Source organism: Rhinopithecus roxellana, chromosome 9, assembly GCF_007565055.1.
Source record: "Rhinopithecus roxellana isolate Shanxi Qingling chromosome 9, ASM756505v1, whole genome shotgun sequence".
Taxonomy (NCBI): domain Eukaryota; kingdom Metazoa; phylum Chordata; class Mammalia; order Primates; family Cercopithecidae; genus Rhinopithecus; species Rhinopithecus roxellana.
The window spans coordinates 1,000,983-1,025,078 of record NC_044557.1 but is presented as its reverse complement, the minus strand read 5'-3'; the positions used below and the strand labels follow the sequence as shown (position 1 = coordinate 1,025,078).

The 24,096-nt window shown below is 42.3% G+C and overlaps 1 protein-coding gene and 1 non-coding gene across 4 annotated transcripts in view; both read right to left on the bottom strand.

The window, feature by feature from the left end:
- Positions 1–431: 431 nt before the first annotated feature.
- Positions 432–24,096, bottom strand: part of ASH2L (ASH2 like, histone lysine methyltransferase complex subunit) — a 34,563-nt gene continuing 10,898 nt past the window's right edge. For 2 of the 3 annotated variants that reach the window (XM_030937544.1, XM_030937546.1), the window contains exons 8-16: positions 22,452–22,527; positions 19,499–19,592; positions 17,778–17,995; positions 10,525–10,692; positions 10,043–10,236; positions 5,386–5,478; positions 3,739–3,837; positions 1,266–1,325; positions 432–1,177 (exon numbers count right to left, since the gene is read on the bottom strand). In XM_030937544.1, coding sequence (XP_030793404.1) covers positions 1,070–1,177; positions 1,266–1,325; positions 3,739–3,837; positions 5,386–5,478; positions 10,043–10,236; positions 10,525–10,692; positions 17,778–17,995; positions 19,499–19,592; positions 22,452–22,527 — 1,110 coding nt within the window. In that variant the 3' untranslated portion in view covers positions 432–1,069. The remainder of the gene's footprint in view (positions 1,178–1,265; positions 1,326–3,738; positions 3,838–5,385; positions 5,479–10,042; positions 10,237–10,524; positions 10,693–17,777; positions 17,996–19,498; positions 19,593–22,451; positions 22,528–24,096) is intronic. The other variant, XM_030937545.1, reaches the window with a different exon arrangement.
- On the bottom strand, positions 16,493–16,599 carry LOC115899748. The gene has a single exon (XR_004059359.1). It is a non-coding gene; the product is annotated as a U6 spliceosomal RNA (small nuclear RNA).

Below are 24,096 nucleotides of genomic sequence, written 5' to 3'. Positions count from 1 at the left end.
TCTTGAGCAATCTTTCTGTCTTAATGTCTCAAAATGCTGGGATTATAGGCATGAGCCACAGTGCCTGGAAGGCTCATTCTTACATTTCAGTCTTTAATAGTATGAAAACTGCCCTTTAGCCATCAGCTAAGGGCAAAGGAAGATAAGCAAGACAGGAAACCACCTGCACATATCAACATCCACGTTCCAAGGGAAGACCGGAAGGGAGACCATTAGCCCTTTGAAATTCTTGTTCCTTTCCTCAAGGTGGCAGATTTTCACAGGAAATGGGATGGCTGATTGGCAAGAATAGGAGCAACAGGAAAGCAGCCAAAACACAAGTCAGAAACTTGGCTCTTCCTCCCAGTGCCAGCACCCTTCCTCATGCTGCTTACATTTCTGATCACTGTCACCAAGAGGCACCCAACCTGAAGGGAAGCAAAGTGTCACACAAACTTCAAAACAAGTTTTATTTGGGAAGAGTTTCTCATTTTGTTAAAGCTGCAAGCAAGTTTCTTTCACAATTACACTTCTAGAGATCTAGTAGTTTTAGGGATCTCAGTGTTCAAAAGTTTATTTCAAAATGAACAACAAAACCAAAGCCACACCAAAGGGAAATAGCATTTAGATTGGTTTGGAATGTGTAGCCACTGATTTCAGGTGTTCTCAGAAACAGGTTACCATTTCCTTGGAAAACAGGTGGGATGGAGTCAATGCCCACAGAAGGAAATGTCTTTCAAATAAGTTAGTTACTAGGACAATATTATTCACTCCTTAGAAAATATAGTAGGATAACAAGTCACAGCTGGCAGGGTAGGCAGTACACCACCGATTTCACAGGGGGCTTACGCAATCCTGGAGTCAGCGGTTGTTGGCTTGTGGTACACAAAATAAGAGCAGTCACTGGAAGTTGGGAGAAAATGGTGAAAGGCAGGCAGTCTCCTATAGTCCTACGCAGCCTTTTAACTTGCTAAAAGGAGAGGCTGTGTTTTGTAGCATCTTTGGGAGAACATTTGAGACAGTTCCAAAACAAAAACAAAACCCCCAGTATTATTCCCCAGAAAGTCCTTGACAGAAAAGCGGGACCTGGTCAGGGTTCCCATGGGGGACTGCGCCTCCCATCCACTTCTGTCTCCACGTGATACAAGACATCAGCCAGGGTGTGCTCTACCACGGCGCCCCAGCCCATGTCACTCATCTGCAGGAGGAATTAGAAACAGAACACGGTGACTAGAGCAGCCACGGCAATGCCGCGGATGCATGCAGGCATTTGTAATGTTACTTACAGGGCGGTAAGTGAGATCCTTCGGAGGATACTTGAAGCATGGTCCAAAGTTAATGGAAACCTGGAGCGAATTCAATTCAAGCAGACATGGAAAAAATGGACAAAAAATATTGGAAAAGTTATTTTGACACAGGAAATTTTCACTTTAAACGTGGCTACAATACTTGGGGGATAAATGGAACAAATGAGATACATATTAAATATTACTAAAAGTGGTCAACATCCTGATGTCCATTAAGAATTAGGTAACTAAAAGAGATCAGTGTTGATTTTTGTTGTCAAAGAAAATAAAAATTCAGAATCCCAATTTGCTCTGTCAAAAGGAAAAAATTAAGCTGAAAGCTGAGTCATGCAAGAAACTGCCTTTCCTTTTGTTGCTAAGCAGACACCTACAGATAAAACCTTAAATATCCCCATAGGCAGCTACTTTATGTTCACCATATCTTATGTGAAGTACTGATTAACTGGGCATGAGATGAATACATAATTGACTTTCCCCATCTGCTCCTTTTCTCTTGCAACATGTGGATGACCATACCCTCCCACTTTCCCCTCCAGCCCGCATTGCCCCTTTATTTTACTTTTTATTTTTTTGAGACAGGCTCTGACTCTATTGTCCAGGCTGCAGCACAACAATGTGATCATGGTTCACTGCACCCTTGATCTCCTGGGCTCAGCGGATCCTTCCACCTCAGCCTCCCAAGTAGCTGGGACTGCAGGCATGTACCACCACGCCTGGCTAATTTTTTGTATTTTTTGTAGAAAGGGGGTTTTGCTATGTTGCCCAGGCTGGTCTTGAGGTCCTGGGTTCAACTGATTCTTATAATGGCCTCCCAAAGCATTGGGATTACCACCGTGAGCCACTTCGGCCAGCCCTTTTTCTTTTTCAAATTTTTAAGTCATCAAATTCATTCTTGGAGAAAGGCACAGACCACAGACTCTTTCTGTGATTCTGTGTTGTTTTCTTACAGGCAGGTCCTTAACTTTGGCAAAATAAACTTCTAAATTGAGTGAGATCTGTCTCAAGACAGTTTTTGGTTTACACTGTTTACAACCTAAAGATTTCCTTTTTTTTACCTGCTTCAATGGTGCCTACTGACAGACTGAAAATACATGGAAATCTTCATGCATTAACTTTTCTTTTTCTTTCTTTTTTGAGACAGAGTCTTGCTCTGTCACCAGACTGGAGTGCAGTGGCATGATCTTGGCTCACTGCAACCTCTGCCTCCCGGGTTCAAGTGATTCTCCTGCCTCAGACTCCTGAGTAGCTGGAATTACAGGCATGTGCCACTAAGCCCAGCTAATTTTTGTATCTTCAGTAGAGATGGGGTTTCGCCATGTTGGCCAGGCTCGTCTCGAACCCCTGACTTCAAGTGATCCGCCTACCTTGGCGGATCCCAAGGTAGTAATCCCAAAGTGCTGGGATTACAAGCGTGAGCCAGTGCACCCGGCTCCAACTTTTCTATATATCTACATCTGTGTCTATCTACCTACCTACCTATATATTTTTAAGACCACAGGCCCTAATGATAGTACCCTTCTTCATGTTGGATTGTATTAAAAAAAAAAAAAAAAAACGGCCGGTCGCGGTGGCTCAAGCCTGTAATCCCAGTACTTTGGGAGGCCGAGACGGGCGGATCACTAGGTCAGGAGATCGAGACCATCCTGGCTAACACAGTGAAACCCCGTCTCTACTAAAAAATACAAAAAAAAACTAGCCGGGCGAGGTGGCGGGCGCCTGTAGTCCCAGCTACTCGGGAGGCTGAGGCAGGAGAATGGCGTAAACCCAGGAGGCGGAGCTTGCAGTGAGCTGAGATCCGGCCACTGCACTCCAGCCTGGGCGACAGAGCTAGACTCCGTCTCAAAAAAAAAAAAAAAAAAAAAAAAGTGCCAGATATAGTAGCTCACGCCTATCTGTAATCCCAGCACTTTGGGAGGCTGAGCTGGGAGAAGTGCTTGAGCCCATGACTTTGAGACCAGCCAGGGCAATGTAGTGAGATCCTGCCTCTACAAAAACAAAAACCAAAAAATTAGCACACCCCAGCTACTCAGGAGGCTGAGGTGGGAGGATCATTTGTGCCGAGGAGGTCAAGGCTATGGTGAGCCTATGCAACAGAGTGAGACACTGTCTCAAAAAAAAAAATGAATGTAAGCAACAATGACTAATAACGGTGGGTTATCATGACATCCCACCAGGAGGATCTGTGTATGTGCATTTTTATCCTTCCTACTGAATAGTAACACCACACCATGCACTCAAAGGAAAAGTATGGCACACACTAATTGCAGGACCTTTTTCTATCCAGCAAATACTCCCTAAGATGCCCAAGCTGTTTTTGGACTAAACAGTAATGGTAGCAACACACATGCAACTCTAAGGCTGAATTTCTTTCCAGCACTCAGTAACTTTGTCATCGCAACCCATTCATCTACTTCCCTCAAGTTTTGCCCATGGGATGGAAATATGTACGTACCGTGCAGCTCTTGTACAGTGAGATGGCTGGAAAGTAAACCCCCTCAAAAATATCTTTGTAAGCCACACCTTGATTGACACCATTTTTATAAAATATTATCTGAAACAAAAACCATGATTTTACTTCAGAATTGTAAAAAAGAACAAACAAAAAAAGAACTCTCTAGGAAAATACATTAGAAGTGCTGCTGCCAGACTGCTAATCACACACCCGAGAACAGTATATACCTTGTGTAATAACAACAATATCTTCAATTTTTATAATACTTTTGATTTTTCAAGCATGTTAATCTGCACTATTCAGGCTTCTTTTTTCCTTTTTTGAGACAGGATCTCACTCTGTCACCCAGGCTGGAGTGCAGTGGTGTGATCTTGGCTCACTGCAGCCTCAACCTCCTTGGCTCAAGTGATCCTCCCACATCAGCCTCCCAAGTAGCTGGGACTACAGGCATACACCACCATATCCAGCTAATTAAGAAAATTTTTTTATAGAGACAGGATCTCACTATATTGCCCAGGCTGGTCTCAAACTCCTGGGCTTTGTTTTCTGAATTCCTGTGCTACATATACCAAACAGTTCTATATTTTATTATTCATTGCATTGTATTTATAAAAGTAAGCTGGGAGGCCGAGGAGAGAGGATTACTTGAGGGCAGGAGTTCACGACTAGCCTGGGCAACATAGTGAGACCCCATCTCTACAATCTTTTTTTTTAAGTAAGCTGGCCTTCCATGGACTCCTGGGACTACAACTGTTTAAGAGTGCTTATTTATCAATCCCTTTCCCTTGTGTCAGTTCTCACTTCTGTTTTTTCACTTTGAAGTTCTCTAAGACTCTTATGTCACATCTCTGGATCCTCATGTTCCTCCTTTCTCTCCCAGAATTAGACTGAATATTCTCTCTTGACCACTTCAGTTCTTCAGAAAAGGCTGCCTTCTCTTCCCAGCAAGAGGGGGCTTTCTGGTTATTACATCTTTAGATCTAATAATTGTTTCTCTTTAGTATTTCTTTCCTAAAAACAGCTGAAACTCTACTTTATTTCACCTACATCTCCTTGTATTAGTGTCCTGGGTGGCTTTACAGCATTAGCATTTTTACAAAAAAAAAGTTTCTAGCTTAACTTTCTTCCTCTTCACCCAACTTCCCTTTTTATTTTTGGCCCTTGTGGTTGGCCCAGATGTGCCAGCCTTTCTCTGACTGTGCTATGACCTTGGGCAGACATGTTTCCAGCAACTCCGGAAGTGGAGGCAGAGAAAGTTCTGAAGGACACTGAGTGAGACATTACAGCTCCTAGTGCCCCTGCACCACACCACAAGGTCTACTCTCCCACTCCAGGTTCCCTCCCTTTGGACTTGATACCTCCTCTGATAAAGAATAAAGACACTGGATTTGCTTCCTCAGTCTCTTAAGAGGTTTCTCTCTACAGAATGATCCTGAAAGAACAGGATCATGCCTCTAACAGCAGCAGCATGGTACTACATAAAGAGCAAAACACAATAAGCAGAGGGCGAGCTTGCCACTGGCTAATGGGGCTACCAGATGCCCCTTTGTTCCCCTTTGGGCCTTGTGTTCCTCACTTTTATAATGAAGGAATGGGTCCTAACCCTCAAGGCCTTATGATTCTAATTTTCTTATGGCCATGACTCACCTCACTATGGGGAGTCTGTTTCAGGCTCTTCTCTGCTTTATCCACAAAATCTTTTTCCTCAAAATACAAATAACTCTTGAATTTTATTAAAGCCTTGAAAACCAAGAAAGAAAAAAAAGCACAATAAAGCATCGGCTCCATCATCATGAAAAAAATGCATCTGCACACAGTGTTAACCCCTTGAGCTCTACAACAGATATTAAAAATCTTTGCAGTTGAGTTTTGCTAGATTTTGAACTATTATACACTTCTTAAAAAATACCAGATGGCACATGTTTATTAAAACATTTTCAGAAGGCCTTTAGTAAGAAACATGAAAAAATACATAATAATATAAATACATACACACCACAATAAAAATACTCATAAAAGTGGCTAAATTCACACATCTTTCCCAATAATCTCACTGAAAGAAATGACAAGTTTCTTGAGTCTACAATCTCGTACTCTTTTTTTTTTCTTTGAGATGGAGTTTCGCTCTTGTTGCCCAGGCTGGAGTGCAATGGTGCGATCTCTTCTCACTGCAACCTCCGTCTCCTGGGTTCAAGTGATTCTCCTGCCTCAGGCTCCCGAGTAGTTGGGATTACAGATGCCCACCACCACACCAGGCTAATTTTTTGTATTTTTAGTAGAGATGGGGTTTCACTATGTTGGCCAGGCTGGTCTCAAACTCCTGACCTCAGGCGATCCACTCGCCTTGGTCTCCCAAAGTGCTGGGATTACAGGTGTGAGCCACAGCACCCGGCCTATTCTTTTTTTATTTTTTTGAGACAGTCTCACTCTGTCACCCAGGCTGGAGTGCAGTGGTGTGATCTTGGCTCACTGCAACCTCGGCCTCCCAGGTTCAAGCGATTCTCCTGTCTCAGCCTCCCAGGCAGCTGGGATTACAGGCACGCGCCACCACACCAGGCTACTTTTTGTATTTTTAGTAAAGACAGGGTTTCACCATGTTGGCCAGGCTGGTCTCGAACTCCTGACCTCTGGTGATCCGCCTGCCTCAGCCTCCAAAAGTGCTGGGATTAAAGGCATGAGCCTCCACACCCAGACTACAATCCCTTATTGTATGAAAATATTCTGAAGGTCACCTTCTTCCACGTCCTAGTTTCCCATCTGTTCCCACAGGTGGTCTCTGGGTCGCCTCTTTCTTACTGGTTCCTAAGAGTCTATTTATTCACTTCCAGAGAAATATATGACATTAATTTTAAAAATTTCAATTTCTTAACGTATATACGTATTAAACATGGTTAGAAAAAAAGAATTCCCAAGATATACAAGCATATAAAATGAGAGTCTCTCTCTCTTACTATGTCCCTTATCCTCAGTTTCCCCTGCAAAAACTAATCACTATTCCAGTGTCCTTGTATCCTTCCAGAGAATCCAGGCATGTATTGTCTTCAAAATTAAAAAACACACGTGGCCGGGCGCAGTGGTTCACGCTTGTAATCCCAGCATTTTGGGAGGCTGAGGCAGGCAGATCACGAGGCCAGGAATTCGAGACCAGCCTGGCCAGCATGGCGCAACCCCGTCTCTACTAAAAATATAAAAATTAGCTGGGCGTGGTGGTGCATGCCTGTAATCCCGGCTACTTAGGAGGCTGAAGCAGGAGAACTGCTTGAACCTGGGAGGCAGAGGCTGCAGTGTGCCCAGATTGCATACCACTACACTCCAGCCTGGGTGACAGAACGAGACTCTCTCAAAATAAAACACCAGATAAACATACGAAAGAAAAAAAAAAAGAAAAAAAGAAAAAAAAAGCCCCCAAAGCCATACAAATAGTAACATATTATAGGTTTTGTCTTGCATCTGGGTTTTTAACTTGGCAACTACATTAGAGACCATTTTATAAGCAGTATATATGTGGATTTTGAATAGATCCATAGTAGCCTGTCGTGTGGACATGTCACTAAAAATTATTTATTTATTTATTTTATTTATTTATTTTTGAGACAGTCTTGTTCTCTGTCACCCAGGCTGGAGTTCTCTGGCACAATCTTGGCTCACTGCAACCTCTGTCCTCTAGGCTCAAGTAGACTTAAGATTCTCATGCCTCAATCTCTTGAGTAGCTGAGATTAGAGGTGTGTGCCATCACACCCAACTAATTTTTGCATTTTTTGTAGAGACAGGGTTTCGCCATGCTGCCCAGGCTGGCCTCGAGCTCCTGGCCTCAAGTGATTTGCCTGCTTTGGCCTCCCAAGCATGGAGCCACAGTGCCTGGTCAAAAAATTTGTTTTTTTTTCAATTTAAAAAAAAAAAAAAATTTTTTTTGTAATGTAAATGAATCATTGAAAAAACTCCTACAGAATCCTTTAAGTGCAGACCTCTGTGTTCTGTAAAACCAGGCATTAGTGTGGTATATATTTAAAGAGTTCCAGAAGGCAGGATGGTACAATAAGAGTCAGTAGTGTGATATAATCAATAAAAATGAGACTGTAGGCTGCTTATTATTAGAATAAACTCAGAGTACTTCCACTATCAAATGTAAAGACTTACTCTAAAGCTATGATAACCAAGACACTGTGATACGGGCATAAAAGACAAGAAATAGATCACTGAAATACAGAGCTCTAAAGTAAACCTTTCCTTAACACAAACATTTGATTTTCAATAAAGGCATCAAAGAAATCCAGTGGAGAAAGGAGAGAGTTAACATATGGTGCTGGGATTAATTATGTAATCATATGAAAAAAAATTAATTTCCATACTATATATAAAAATTAATGTGGCCAGGCACAGTGGCTCATGCCTATAATCCCAGCACTTTGGGAGGCCGAGGCAGGTGGATTATCTGAGGTTGGGGGTTCAAGACCAGCCTGACCAACATGGTGAAACCCTGTCTCCACTAAAAATACAAAAATTAGCTGGGTGTGGTGGCGGGTGCCTGTAATCCCAGCTAATTGGGAGGCTAAGTCTGGAGAATTGCTTGAACATGTGAGGTGGAGGTTGCAGTGAGCCAACATCGTGCCACTGCACTCCAGCCTGGGCAACAGAGCAAGACTCCGTCTAAAGAAAAAAAAAAAAAAATTAATCCAAGGTAAATTAGAGACCTATGTGTAAAAGCTAAAACCATATTTTCAAAGGAAAACATGGGAGAATATCTTCATGACTGGGAGTAGCCAAAGATTTTAATTCATGGAAAGAAATAACTATAAAAGAAAAATGTGATAAATTAGACTTCATAAAAATTAAAACTTTGGTTCCTCAGAAGACACTATTAAGTGCAGTGACTCATGTCTGTAATCCTAGCATTTTGGGAGGCTGAGACAGGTGGATTGCTTGAGCCCAGTAGTTCAAGACCAGCCTGGGCAACATGGAAAAAAACAAAACAAAAAAAACCCTGTTTCTACCAAAAAAATTTAAACTTAAAAAAAAATGAACAGACAAGTCTCAGAATAGCAATATTAACTATTTGAAAAATATTTGAAGAGAAACTTCAAAAAAAAAAACAGATGAGTGGCTGAAAAGCACATGAAAAATGTCCAGTATGTCATCAAAGAAATGCTAATTTAACTCACAATGAGATATTACTATACACTCATCAAAATGGCTACAATTAAGTTGACAGACAATCATAAATGTCAGCAACTAAAACTCTCATACATGGTGGGAAAAGAGTTTGGCAATTTCTTATAAAGCTGAATATGCAACTATCCAATGATCCAAAATGACTTGTACAAGAATATTCATAGCATCTTGTTCATAATAGCCCCAAACCTGAGACGGCCCAAGTGTCTGTCAGTAGGAAAATGCGTAAACACACTGGGGCACATTCATGCAATGCAGTACTATCCTGCACTGAAAAGGGTATGCAGATATACGCAGCAACATGGATAACTCTCAAAGGCCAGATGTAAAAGACCACAGACTGCATGAGCCCATTTAAGTTCAAGAAGAGGTAAAAATTATAGTGGGAAAGAAAGTTAAAACAGTGGTTGCCTCTATGTGGGGGTGGGGACTAACTGGGAAAAGGCATGAGAAAACTTGCTGAGGTAAGGGTAAGTGTCTACATCTCTTTTTTTGGGGGAGTGCAGTGGTGTGATCACAGCTCACTGTAACCTTGAACTCCTGGGCTGAATTATCTTCCCATCTCAGCTTTTCAAGTAGTTGGGACTATAGGCACCCATTGCCATGCCCTACTAATTTTTTTAGTCTTTTGTAGAGATGGGATCTTGTGATGTTACCCAGGCTGGTCTTGAACTCGTGGGCTCAAGCAATCCTCCTGGCTTGGCCTCCCAAATTGTTGGGATTATAGGCATGAACCATCATGCCTGGTGGATCCTACATTTCAACAGGAGTTTAGGTCAAACTCAACGCTCAGTGAATATACACTTAAAATTTGTATACTTCATTTTACATAAATTTTGTATCAAAAGAGTGAATTAAACAGGTTGAACTCTAGTTTACGTATCCTGAAGTACTTAGTCAAGTGTCCTGATGTCTATTTTCTCTGCAGTGCACTAAAAAAAGACAAATGATAGATGGGTAGAAGAATGAATGGATGACTATTTGTGTACTGATTGTTATTCTGAAAATGTTGTAACAGGTTAGGAAAAAACGTGAGCCGTGGGTCAACTCCTGAGATCACGCAAGCTGCAGAGATAAGCACTGGCTGCCACAGATCTTCAAACCCAGGAATCTGCCAGGGGAGGACAAACTCACCTTATCTTTGTATGTATCTGGCAATGACTTGGCCGTCTCTGTGTCTTCAGGAAGATTAATATAAAATCCCAGGATGTCTCCCTGCCCATAGCCAGAAGAGTAGTGTTTGCCAATGGACTGGTGGAACTTGGTTCCCTTTTTGCTCCGCCAAGAATAGCTAAATTTATCATAACCTAAAGGAGCTTGAAGGTTACCTGTCCCAATAAAAAGATACACAGGAAGTCAGAAGATTGCAAAGTCAAACCTGGTTTGCTGAAGGAAAAAGATCCTATTCATGTTTTTTAATTTTGTAAAATTGCTTAAAAACTTTCTCACAAGCAGAGTTACAAAAACATCCCGGGAATTGCAAACCAGCTCAACTCTCAGGAGCTGAATTCTATGCCCACAATCTGGTAAACCAAACAGCCTTGAAGCCTTAGCCCTTGGCCAGATGGTCTATCCTCTCTATCTGCTGTGATGTCCATATTAAGGACCCAGCTTACCTAGGGGCTGGGACCAACCCAGTCTGGCAGCGGTATCTGGCGGCATCTCATCCACGGTGATTTCAAAGTACCAGGCACCTTTCCGAACTCCATGAGAGGCCCTCACCATAGAGTAACCTTTCTCTCCAACCACAGTCAGCCGGTCATCTGAGATCTTTAACTGGGGAGCTGTGGTGAGAGATTAAAACAAGGCCTGCAACTTATTTGAGGTTCTTGGGGACAATTGCTACAAAAACATTAGTCCAATAAAACAAAATTTAAAAATCACAAATATCAGGTCAGATGTTTGAGGAGTTTAAAAATCTCAACATAAGATACTGGCAAAGAATGAGAAAGCAACAAAAAAGAGAAAGTTGTTAGGTTACCTAGTTTTTATTCCATGTGATTATCCTTTTTTTTTTTGAGATGGAGTCTCGCTCTGTTGCCCAGGCTGGAGGGCAGTGGTGCGATCTCAGCTCACTGCAACCTTCACCTCCCGGGTTCAAGCAATTGTCCTGCCTCAGTCTCCTGAGTAGCTGGGATTACAGGCGCATGCCACCACGCCCAGCTCGTTTTTGTATTTTTAGTAGAGACAGGGTTTCACCATGTTGGTCAGGCTGGTCTTGAACTCCTGACCTCGTGATCTGCCCACCTTGGCCTCCCAAAGTGTTGGAATTATAGGCGTGAGCCACTGCACGTGGCTTGTTTTTTTTTTTTTTTTGAGACAGAGTCTCGTTCTGTAGCCCAGGTCGGAGTACAGTGGCATGATCTTGGCTCACTGTGACCTCCGCCTCCCAGGTTCAAGCAATCCTTCTGCCTTAGCCTCCTGAGTAGCTGGGATTACAGGGACCTGCCACCACGCCTGGCTAATGTTCATATTTTTAGTAGAGACGGGGTTTCACCATATTGGTCAGGCTGCTCTTGAATTCCTGACCTGAGGTGATCCACCTGCATTGACCTCCCAAAGTGCTGGAATAACAGGCTGAATCACTGCGCCTGGCCTACATTTGATTATATTTAAGACATCTGATTGATATTAATTATACTGCATATTCCCTAAAATATAAAAACCAATGGTGATGAGTTTGGAACTTAATTTGAATAAATTTTCGTTTAAGAGATTTAACTTCTTTTTTTTTTTGAGACAGAGTATCGCTCTATTACCTGGGCTGGAGTGCAGTGGTGTGATCTCGTCTCACTGCAACCTCTGCCTCCCGGGCTCAAGCAATCCTCCCACCTCAGCCTTCCAAGCAGCTGGGACTATAGGCACATGCCACCATGCCCAGCTAATTTCTATATTTCGTTTTTTTTTTGTAGAGATGGTGTTTTGCCATGTTGCCCAGGCTGGTCTTGAACTCCTGGGCTGGAGATCTGCCCGTCTTGGCCTTCTGAAGTGTTGGAATTACAGGTGTGAGCCACCACACCCATCTCTCTCTCTCTTTTTTTTTTTTTTTAGAGCCAGGGTCTTGCTCTCTTACTTAGTCTGGAGTGTAGTGGCATAACCACAGCTCACCACAGCCTTGAACTCGTGGCCTCAGGTGATCTTCTTGTGTTGGCCCCCCAAGTAACAGGATTACAGGTATGAGCCATTGTGCCTAGGCTCTTAACTAGTTTTTTTTTTTCCCCCTTGAGATAAGGTCTCATGCTGTTGCTCAGGCTGGAATGCAGTGGCGTCATCTTGACTCACTACAGCCTTGAATTCCTGGGCTCAAACAATCCTCCTGCCTCAGCCCCCAAGTAGCTGGTACTACAAGTGCTACTACACTCAGCTAATTTTTTGTAGAGACAGGGTTTGGCCACGTTGCCCAGGCTGCTCTCAAACTCCTGGACTCGAGCAATCTGCTCTCCTTGGCCTCTCAAAGTTCTGGGATTACAGGCATGAGCCACTGCGCCTAGCCTTAACTGTTTTAAAACAATTTCAGACTTTCAAAAAATAGTAGAGTCCTAGTGTGTGTGCTTCACTCAGTTTTCCCAAATGTTCACCTCATGTATAATCATAACATAATCATCAAAACCAGAAAATTAACAACACTATTAAATAATCCATAGATCTTCTTAAAATTAAGCCAGTTATCCAAGTAATAACCCCTTTTCTGGCCCAGGTTCTAATCCTAGATTCTACATTTCATTTAGTTGTCATGTCTCCTTAGTCTCTTCCAATCTCAAACAGTTCCTCAACCTTTCATAAGCTTGACACTTTGAAGAATATTGGTCATTTCAGTTTGCAGAATGTCCCTCAGTTACATTTGTCTGGTGTTTTCTGTTTCCTCTCTCTCTTTTTTTTTGGGAGATAGAGTCTCGCTCTGTCGTCCAGGCTGGAGTGCGATGGCGCAATCTCAGCTCACTGCAACCTCTGGCTCCTGGGTTCAAGCGATTCTCCCGCCTCAGCCTCCTGAGTGGCTGGGATTACAGTTGCCTGCCATAATGCCTGGCTAATTTTTGTATTTTTGTAGGGATGGGGTTTCACCATGTTGACCAGGCTGGTATCAAACTCCTGAACTCAGATTTTCCACCCACTTCAGCCTCCCAAAGTGCTGGGATTACAGGCGTGAGTCACTGTGCCTGACCTGGTGTTTCCTCATTTTAAGGTCAAGGTTATTGTTACTTTTACTCAGGAACTCCAATGAGGTAATGTTGTGCCCCTCAGTGTATCACATATGCAATCAAAATAGTGATGTTCACTCTGGTCACTTGATCAAGATGATGCCTGCTAGGTTTCTCCACTGCGAAATGACAATTTTCCTTTTGTAATTAATATCTCAGGAGATGAACAGGTATTTAAGACAATCAAGGAAATCTGATTATGAACTGAATTTGGATAGCAAGGAATTATTTCGATTATAAAACAAAATATCTGCATTTTTTTTTTTTTTGAGATGGAGTTTCATTCTTGTCACCCAGGTTGGAGTGCAATGGCACAATCTCGGCTCACTGCAACTTCCACCGCCTCCCGGGTTCAAGAGATTTTCCTGCCTTAGCCTCCCGAGTAGCTGGGATTACAGGCATGCGCCACTGCACCCGCTAATTTTGTATTTTTAGTAGAGATGGGGTTTCTCCATGTTGGTCAGGCTGGTCTTGAACTCTCAACCTCAGGTGATCTGCCCGCGTCAGCCTCCCAAAGTGCTGGGATTACAGGCGTGAGCCACTGCGCCCGGCCCCAATAGCCGCATTTTTTTAAGAGATGCATAGTTGTTAGCGCATATGGGGTGATATGTATTTTTTTAATTCAGAAAAAGAACAAACAAACAGATAAAGCAAACATGGCAAAATCTAGAACTGTTAAAATCTGGGTGAAAAGTGTATAAGGTATCGCTATAATTTGGGTATTTGACCCTCCTAAGTGCAGGTTGAAATTTGATCCCAATGTTGGAGGTGGGGTCTGAAGGGAGGTGTTTGGGTCATGAGGGCAGACCCCTCAAGTGCAGATTAATGAGGAGTGTGGGGGTGTGAGTGAGTTTTCACTCTATTAGTTTCTGAGGAGCTGGTTGTTAAAAAGAGCCTGGCACCTCCCTCCCTGTCTTGCTTCCTCTGCCATCTAATGCCTGCTCTGCTTTGCCTTCTGCCATGAGTAGACATGCCTGGGATCCTCACCAGAAGCAGACACTGGTGTCACGCTTCTTTCAGCCCAATAAACCTGTTTTCTTTACAAATTACCCAGCCTCAGGTTCTCCTTTGTAGCAACACAAAGGGACTAAGACAGGTATTCGCTGTAATTCATCTCTCTACCTCTGTATATGGTTTGAATCTTACTTTATTACCAGGCCATTATGTGAGATAAGGGGGCAATATAAACAATCAGGGGAGAACCCCATGACTTCCACAGAAAGAAAAAATGGCAAAAGGTGGGAGAGAATTTCGAGGCTTTGTAGGCTGATTTTATCAGGGAAGGTTGAGGTTGCAGTGAGCCATGATTGCACCACTGCACTCCAGCCTGGGTGGCAGAGACCCCATCTCGAAAACAAACAAACAATGAGGCGAGATGCAATGGCTCATGTCTGTAATCCCAGCACTTTGGAAGGCCAAGGAAGGAGGATCACGTGAGGTCAGGAGTTCAAGACCATCTTGCGCAACACAGTGAAGGAGATTTTTTCCCTAAAAAAAAATTAAAATTTAACTGGGTACAGTGATGTGTGCTTGTAGTCCCAGTAACTTGGGAGGCTAAGATGGGAAGACTGCTTGAGCCAGGAGGTCAAAGCTGCAGTGAGCTGAGATCACACCACTGCACTGCAGCCTGGATGACAGAGCAAAAACCTTTCTCAAAATAAAATAAAATAAAATAAAAATAAAAATAAATAATTGCATGAAGCAAAGACTATAGCACGCTGCTATTCGTGTATAAAAAAGGAGACAAGGCTGGGCGCAGTGGCTCACATGTGTTATCCCAGCACTCTGGGAGGGTGAGATGGGTGGATCACCTGAGTTTGAGACCAGCCTGGCCAACATGGCGAAACCCCACCTCTATTAGAAATACAAAAATTAGCCGGGGGTAGTGGCACACACCTGTAGTCCCAGCTTTTCGGGAGGCTTCAGCATGACAATTGCTTGAGCCAAGAAGGTGAAGGTGGCAGTGAGCCGAGATCACGCCACTATCTTTCAGCCTCAGAAAACAAATCAAACCAAAAAAACCCAAAAACAAACCAAAAAAAAAGATAAAAGAATATATACATGTACTGTATCTGCTCATTTGTGAAGAAATACAGGAAGGATAAACTAGAAACTAGAGTGTGGGTGGGAAGATGGTGGAAAAAAGAGAATAAGAAGGGCATTGTAGGGGTGATGAGGGAGTGACATTTTGTAAACCATTCTGTACAACTCTGACTCCCAGAACCATAGTAATGTTTCACACATCCTCACTCCAAACATACATACACAGAAATAATCAACATGTGGGAGAATCCAAAATGGCATCAAACACTGGTAAACGAACCTAACTTAACTGGACATGGCCACACTAAAGGAAATGGGGAAGAAAAGAACTAATCTAAGTTACCAGTATCTTAGACTGAGTACGGCAAGGCTAAAGAAAAAAAGAGCTATACATAAATGCTATAATCTACTCAGCAAATGTTTCTCCCAGGGGTTAGAAATTCTGAAACTGGCCGGGTGTGGTGGCTCACGCCTGTAATCCCAGCACTCTGGGAGGCTGAGGTGGGCAGATCACGAGGTCTGGAGTTCAAGACCAGCCTGGCTAACATGGTGAAACCCCGTCTCTACTAAAGATACAAAAAATTAGCCAGGCGTGGTGGCATGTACCTGTAATCCTAGCTACTCAGGAGGCTGAGGCAGAAGAATCACTTGAACCCGGGAGGCAGAGGTTGCAGTGACCCGAGATCGCACCATTGCACTCAAGCCTGGGTGACAGGGTGAGATTCCATTTCAAAAAAAATAAAAAGAAAGAAATTCTGAAACTACTTTGTGTGCATATTAAATATGAACAAGGTCAAGTATGGTGGCTCACTCCCAAGACCCTGGGAGGCTGAGGCAAGATGATAGCTTGAGCCCAGGAGTTTGAGAACAGCCTAGTAAGACCCCACCTCTAAAAAATTAAAATAAAAAAACTCAGCTAGGTGTGGTGGTGTGTGCCTGTGATCCCAGCTACTCAGGGGGCTGAGGCAGGAGGATCGCTTGAGCCCAGGAGGTTGAGGCTGCAGTAAGCCAGGACTGCATCACTGCATACCAGCCTGAGACCCTGATCTCTATAACAAAATAAATAAAGTATATTGTGAAATAAAGTAAATATATTGTAGATAATTATCTATCTAATTATTCACATTTCCCACTGTTGGAGGAAGACGTTACAAATAAGGAGGAAGGCTGTCATCCCAGGTATCAATATAAATTGTTATGTGTGTACATGCAGGTTTGTACATACACACGTGTATTTCCTATCTCTGACCACGGAGGGAGTCTAGAAGCAATGATGACTAGTAATAGTACACCTAACACCTAGTTATTAATTTCTATTTGTTTATTTACTTCTTTACTTAAAAAAAATAAGGAACGCTTCACGAATTTGCATGTTATTCTTGCACAGGGGCCATGCATCTTCTCCGTATCATTCCAATTTTGGTATACGTGCTATAAGGAAGTGAGCACCTAGATGTTAATTTCTAAACAATATGCTCCAAAGGAACCAGAGCTCAGTGAAGAAGTAGGCCTGGGGCACAGAAAATATAAAATTGGCCAGGAACACCTTTTGATGCCTCAAAGGAAGGAACATTTTTTTTTTTAAAGATGTGGTTTATTGAAATAACACAAGAACCAACTTCTTGAAGAAGCTCTTACTTGCCAAAGCTGGAATAATTTAAACAACAAAATAATCAAAGTATTGGATTACACTCCCTGGAATAAAGTAAATATATATGAGTCCATACTGATACAAATAATAAATTCAATAATGGAAAAGGGAAAGAGAAAATAGAAAATCATCAAACAACACGGTCATAATTGTTGCAGACAGTATCTGCTGATGGGTGCTAACATTAGTGGACATAAGTTTAAAAACAAGTAAGATATCTGCATAGATAGACTCGATGCATTTTTGCTAAAGACATTTGTTAAGCATAAAGGGAAAGACAGTAGCTTTTTACAGTGGAGAAAGCTAGCAGAATCGCCTTAACCAAATTATCATGGTCAACGTAACCAGTAAGACCTACCGACATCACGAATCACATGAGATGATGCTGTAAGACATTGTTTCTGTGTTATTCTTCCCCAAACTGCCTAACTTCAGTCTTATCATGAGAAAACATCAGACAAATCCTCACTGAGGAATATTCAACAAAATAACTTATTAAAACACTTAAAAAATATCACGGTCATGAAAGATAAACAATGGCTTTGGAACTGCAACAGACTAAAGAGAATTAAGTGTGAGTGGAAAAACCGGTAAAATCGAACGAAGGTCTTTCTTTCGTTGTGCTGATAATATTTACCAATGTTAATTTCCCAGTTTTGATAACTGTACTACAGTTTTCTAAGATATTATCATTAGGAAAAGCTTGATGAGAAAAAAACTTATTTTTGGCAACTTTACTGCAAGTTTAAAATTAGTTCAAAATAGAAAGTTTGAAAAAACTATATATATGTATATCAAACAGCTGGAGCTTATAGGAAGGAACAGAATTTCCTGCACATTCTGGAGGAATCTAGTCTGAGATGGGGGTAAGGCAGTGGCAACAGACTGAGATGTACACCTAATTCTAGACTGACAAGGCTAATGATGGCAGTTCAAAGTAACCCTGCATCCATATGATCTCCAATACTTTACATACCTCGATCATGTAGGGCTAACAAAACCCGTTCATACAAGCAGGCTCTGTAGAGGTCTCCAGGAATAGGTTTTCCTGCCCAGCAGTCAAGTTCCAGCTTCTCGGGGTCAGGGGCATGGGGATCAGGCTCAGCTAGAATATACCGATAGCCATCTTTGTTAAACGGGTGTTCCAAGGGGTAGCCATGAGGGGGAAGGCGCTGAGCAGAAAATAAAGGGTCACTGCAGAAAGGAAAAAATAAAATCAAGAAACTAAAACCCCCTCTAACTCAACTGATTCAACTGTGTAAGAAAGGCCTCTGGTTTATTAGATTTCAGCTAGAATATATGCAACTTCATAGCAAATACTTCTCATTACTCAAATAGATAACTCTGCCCTCTTCAGGCAAAACAAGGAAGTGAAAAGGATTAGCTTTATTGAGCAAGGTAGTTTTGGTTAAATTACTTGCAGATTGTGGGTATCTTCCCAGTGGTCTTTAAGCATGAATTGATGTCTATGAAACTGAGCTGGTACATCGTTGGGGGGAAGGGAGAAGAGGAATGGGGGTGATTAGGGTGATATTCTTCAGTGTATTGATTACTATAAAGTAATGAACAGAAACTCAGAGACATAAGCACTTGCTGTCTTGCTAATCTAAGTAAATAACTTGTGCAGTGAGCTGAGATTCCGTCACTGCACTCCTGCCTGGGCGACAGAGCAGAACTCTGTCTCACAAAAATATATAAATAAGTAACCTGGATTTCATCGTCTCAGTATTAGACAAAGGGAAGGGAAAAGGCATGAGAAGGGAGAAGCAGAAAGTTAAGGAGCTAACATTCAATACTGGTTTCATTCCCTCCCCATCCATCCTTTCTCAAGTTGCCGTAACAGAACTTCACTCCCTAGGTTCCCCAGGCTTATCACCAGAAGACGCTGTCCTTGTTACTACTATAAATTTTGTACTAACAAATGTATAAAACATAATACTTAAACTTGGGTTTGTTTTTTTGAGACAGAGTTTCGTTCTTGTCGCCCAGGCTGGAGTGCAATAGCGCAATCTCAGCTCACTGCAACCTCTGCCTCCTGGGTTCAAGTGATTCTCCCATCTCAGCCTCCCGAGTAGCTGGGATTATAGGCACGTGCCCCCAGGCCCAGCTAATTTTTTTGTTTCCTGTTTCAGTAGAGATGAGGTTTCACCATGTTGGCCAGGCTGGTCTCGAACTCCTGACCTCAGGTGATCCAAAGTGCTGGAATTACAGGCATGAGCCACTGCACCCAGCCTGGGCTTACTATTTTTGCTTGTTTTCGAGACGGAGTTTCACTCTGTTGCCCAGGATGGAGTGCAGTGGCATGATCTTGGCTCACTGACACCCGCCTCCCAGGTTCAAGCGATTCTCCTGCCTCAGTCTCCCAAGTAGCTGGGATTACAGGTGCTCACCACTACACCTAATTTTGTATTTTTAGTGGAGATGGGGTTTTGCCATGTCGACCAGGCTGGTCTCAAACTCCTGGTCTCAAGTGATCCACCTGCCTTAACCTCCCAAAGTGCTGGGATTACACACATGAGCCATCACGCCCAGCCTCCAACCTGTGGTTATTTTGCCCCTCAAAGTGCTCAAGGTTTGGAAAAAATATCGACAGGCTTTTAAATCTTAGAACCTTGAGCTCTTTTCCCTTAACTGGACTTTTCCAGCACCAAATAATACTTAAACAGTGAGGTGGGGTGGGGTGGGCACTCTCCCCACCTCCGGGCCTTCTTGGTGGTCCCTGTGGTCCCTCCATCCTGCTGTTTGCGCTTGGCTCCTCGTCCTTTTCCGCTGCTTCCTGCTGCAATTCCCCCTTTGAAGAGAAGGCAGATCACTTTCAATGAGCCACGAGGGAAGCACCATGTGGATACTGAAATTCCATGGCGACCAACACACCCAATGTGCATTTGTGTAACACCACAGGAGGATTTCCTTCCAAAGACATACTGGATTTCACACTGGTTTTGAAAAAATCTACTGGGCATCTCATAGTCCTGGAACACTGGGTTCTGGCAATAAGCTCAAATGAATCCAGCACTAGTGATGGTCAGGTTACAGTTTCAACCTTTGTTCGTAATAAACTGCAACTATTAGTATACTTTCTGAGGGTGTGACACAAATGCATTTTCACTCATTCAGATCCCAAACACCCTCAGCTAAAAAGAATGAAAATAACTGTATGGGTACATTTTTTTCCCATCCAAATTAATACAAACACCCATAAAGAGAGACTATCCTCACCGTAAGTCGATATTCACTTGCTTGAACTACACAATATAGTCCATAAACATCATAAAGGCACAATATCTGCTAAAGCATTGAATTGAATATCCAACAAGACAAAATACATCCAACATGGAAAACAGAAACAGAAGTACTAAAAAGGTGTTTCTCTCCAGTACTGCTAGATCTCCATCGTGGTTGCACATGACACAATTAAGAAAGAAGGCTTTCAATTTGCTAGGCAATTTTTAGTTCCATACCCATTCGTCAATATAACATTTATTAAGATTGTGCCAATGTACTAAAATTCAGGTTAGATTAACCTGGTTTGTGGAACTAAAAGCAATTAATATGAATAGACAATTTATGTATTTTATACAAAAAATTTAGCTACATACTAAAGCCACAAGGAATATTACCTTGTGTATTTCTGAAATAGGTACTTTGAAATTTTGTCCAGTTCAAATTCCTCTCAATTAGTTTTATTTTTCCTTCTTCCAGGAAATGTCCCTGAACTGTAGGAAAACACCTTTACGTAAACAACTGCAGAGTACTAAATCTTAATTTGGGGCAAGCTTGGGAATTACCAGCAGTTCTGCTGCAATAAAAAGGATCAAGACATTGAAGGTGGATCATATTCTGCATATACATGACCAGACTTATGCAGAATTTCCTTTGATGAACACCTCAGATGTTATTCTATTTTTCATAAAAGTTTATTATTTATTTATTTATTTTTGAGACAGAGTCTTGCTCTGTCGCCCACGCTGGAGTGCAGTGACACGATCTCAGCTCACTGCAAGCTCCACCTCCCGGGTTCACGTCATCCTCCTGCCTCAGCCTCCTGAGTAGCTGGGACTACAGGCGCACGATGCCATGCCTGGCTAATTTTTTGCATTTTTAGTAGAGATGGGGTCTCACCATGTTAGCCAGGATGGTCTCGACCTCCTGACCTTGTGATCCACCCACCTAGGCCCCCCAAAGTGCTGGGATTACAGGCATGAGCCACCACGCACGGCAAAAGTTTAATGTTAAATGCTGCAACGTCATCATCTCTAGTTTAAGTCACTGTAATAAAAAAAAATTACATTTTTGTTTTTGGTTTTTTTTGAGACAGAGTCTTGCTCTGTTGCCCAAGCTGGAATGCAGTGGCATGATCTTGGCTCACTGCAACGTCTGCCTCCTGGGTTCAAGTGATTCTCCTGCCTCAGCCTCCCGAGTAGCTGGGATTACAGGTGTCTGCCACCATGCCTGGCTAATTTTTTTGTATTTTTAGTAGAGATGGGGGTTTCGCCATGGTGACCAGGCTGTCTTGAACTCCTGGCCTCAGGTGATCTGCCTGTCTCGGCCTCCCAAAGTTCTGGGATAACATGCGTGAGCCACCTCGCCTGGCCACAATTACATTTTTAACTGTCGTTTGCATTTTATTATTTTAAGAAGTTTCAGATCCATTCAGAACAGAGCAAACAATACAAAAGAGGGGTAGCTGGCCATGTTAGGCAGAATATGACAACATACAAGCTCTTAAAGACTAACATTAAACTCAACTACTTTTTCATATTAAGTGCTATTGCCGCCATTTTCACAATGCTTCAAAATTATGTAGTTTTAGCTTCTACCACAGCTCAGCAAAAAGCATTTTCCAAACCACAAAATACTTAAGTCTGAGAGGCTGAAAGAAGACAGTGGAGGAATTCACCTCCAAAAGTGGCTCCACCTGTAAGAACAGAAGTGGCACCATGTATTTGTCAAATTTTAACAATTAAAAGGGGAAAATATGTTGTAAAAAGATAAACAACACATTTAGCTATTTCCAACCCATCTTAGAATATTAGTTAACAGTAGAAACGATCAGCTATTTAAGTCCTACCACTCCAAAAGACAGGTTAATGATGCCATGTATCAGATGAACAGCTAAAATCTCTCAGCCACCCCAACTTATATTAGATAACCATTAGTAACGAGGGGTTTTCCCATTATTAGATGGGTTAACAGAAGAACAAGCTGCATTGGGTGGTTAATATAGAAATGCTATCACATGAATGAGATGAAGTTTCAGGGCAAGAAAAATTAGAAGATGGGCACAGGAAATCTGTTAAAAGTAACAGCTGAATTGCAGAAAAAGAGTGGAGAGGAGCTGAATCTTTCTAAATTTAATGTTAGTTACAAGGATACAGATATAAACACAGCAAATCTGACCTTGAAATGGTTCCTTGCTTTATGCTAAGCCCATCTCACTCAAGAGCAAACTGTGTTGTAAAGTGACAAAAAGTTCTCCTCTATTACCATCTGCCAAATCCTTGGCTAGCTCCTAAAAATTGAGCTTGAACTATAAAAGCATCTTAGTAAGTATCCAGGTTAAGAGTCAACCCAAAGAAAGGCCAATTCTAGGCACAACTGGATTCAATAGCTTCCAAATATTTCAGTAATGAGATATGTAAACACTTACCATTTAGATTCCCACTAGTAGACACAGCACTGCTCTGTTTTTGGTTGTCATAAGCAGGACCAATGTTACTAAGGTCCTGCAAAAATATATCCAATTAAAATAGGAGTCTACATAAGTCAGTCAATCTGGATGCTCATAAAACAAGAGAAATTCTAACAGAATGGGAACTAAAATTGACCTTTTTTTTTTTTTAGATGGAGTCTCACTCTGTCGCCCAGTTCATAGTGCAGTGGCGCAGTCTCGGCTTACTACAACTTCTGCCTCCCAGGTTCAAGCGATTCTCTTGGTTTACCCTCCCGAGTAGCTGGGATTATAGGTGCACACCACCATGCCCGGCTAATTTTTTTTTTTTTTTTTTTGAGATAGACTTTCACTCTTGTTGCCCAGGTTGGAGTGCAGTGGCACTGATACTGGCTTACCGAAACCTCTGCCTCCCAGGTTCAAGCGATTCTCTTGCCTCAGCCTCCCAAGTAGCTGGGATTTACAGGTGCCTGCTGTCACACCCAGATAAATTTCTGTATTTTTCAGTAGAGACGGGGTTTCACCACGTTGGCTAGGCTGGTCTCAAAACTCCCAGCCTCAGGTGATCCAGTTGCCTTGGCCTCCAAAAGTGCTGGGATTACAGGCGTGAGCCACCATGCCCAGCCTAATTTTTATATTTTCAGTAGAGACAGGGTTTTGCCGTGTTGGCCAGGCTGGTCTTGAACTCCTGACCTCAAGTGATCTGCCCGCCTCAGCCTCCCAAAGTACTGGGATTACAGGCGTGTGCCACCACGCCAGGCCTGAAATGGACAATTCTAAACAATGAAGCTTGCAGGGTCCCAAACTTGGGTGTTTTATGGACCAGCAAGCACTCTTCCAAGTATGCGTGAGGCAGGCCAAGTGTAAGGACCAGAATAGTTTCAGAATGGCGATAAGTGGCAATTAATCAATCAACCTGGGTAGAGGCAGGAGAGGGCACAGGGCAAACCAGAGGGCCTAAGCCCCATTCACTCAGCTCCTGTGGGAATTTAGGCCCCATGTAGTCAGATGTTTTCATTTTACAAGACAGAAATCTAAATTTCTATGTGAAATCTTGCATTTTCTTTTTTGAGAGACAGGTCTTGCTATATTGTCCAGGCTGGTCTCGAAGTCTTAGACTCAAGCAATCCCCCTGCCTCAGCCTCCCAAAGTGCTAGGATTACAGGCATGAGCCACTGCACCGGGCTGAATCTTGCATTTTCAAAGCTGGCAAATAAAACATGTAAAGACACAGCTTTAAGATTTGACATTCTGACTCACCAAATGTGAACCCTGCTGCTGAACAAAAAATGGCAATTTTCATTTGCCTGTTATGTTAGATATGCAACACAAATTCTTCACAACAAATTATTTTCACAACAAAGAATGTTTTTAAGAGCAAAATTTGAGATGTCAGAAAGATGAGAAGTAATTTGAAATAGCATTTTTACATGTTACAAGTGAGAAAATTAAAGTTAAAAAAAGTGATTTGAAGAAATTCATAACATTTTGGAGAAGACCCACAACTAAAACACTGTAGGACACTGATCTCTTGGTTGAAGGTGAGTACTCTCGAATCAGTCACTATTTTTTTGGAGTCCACGATGCTATGCACATGTAATGGCTATGTGTTATGTGGCAAATA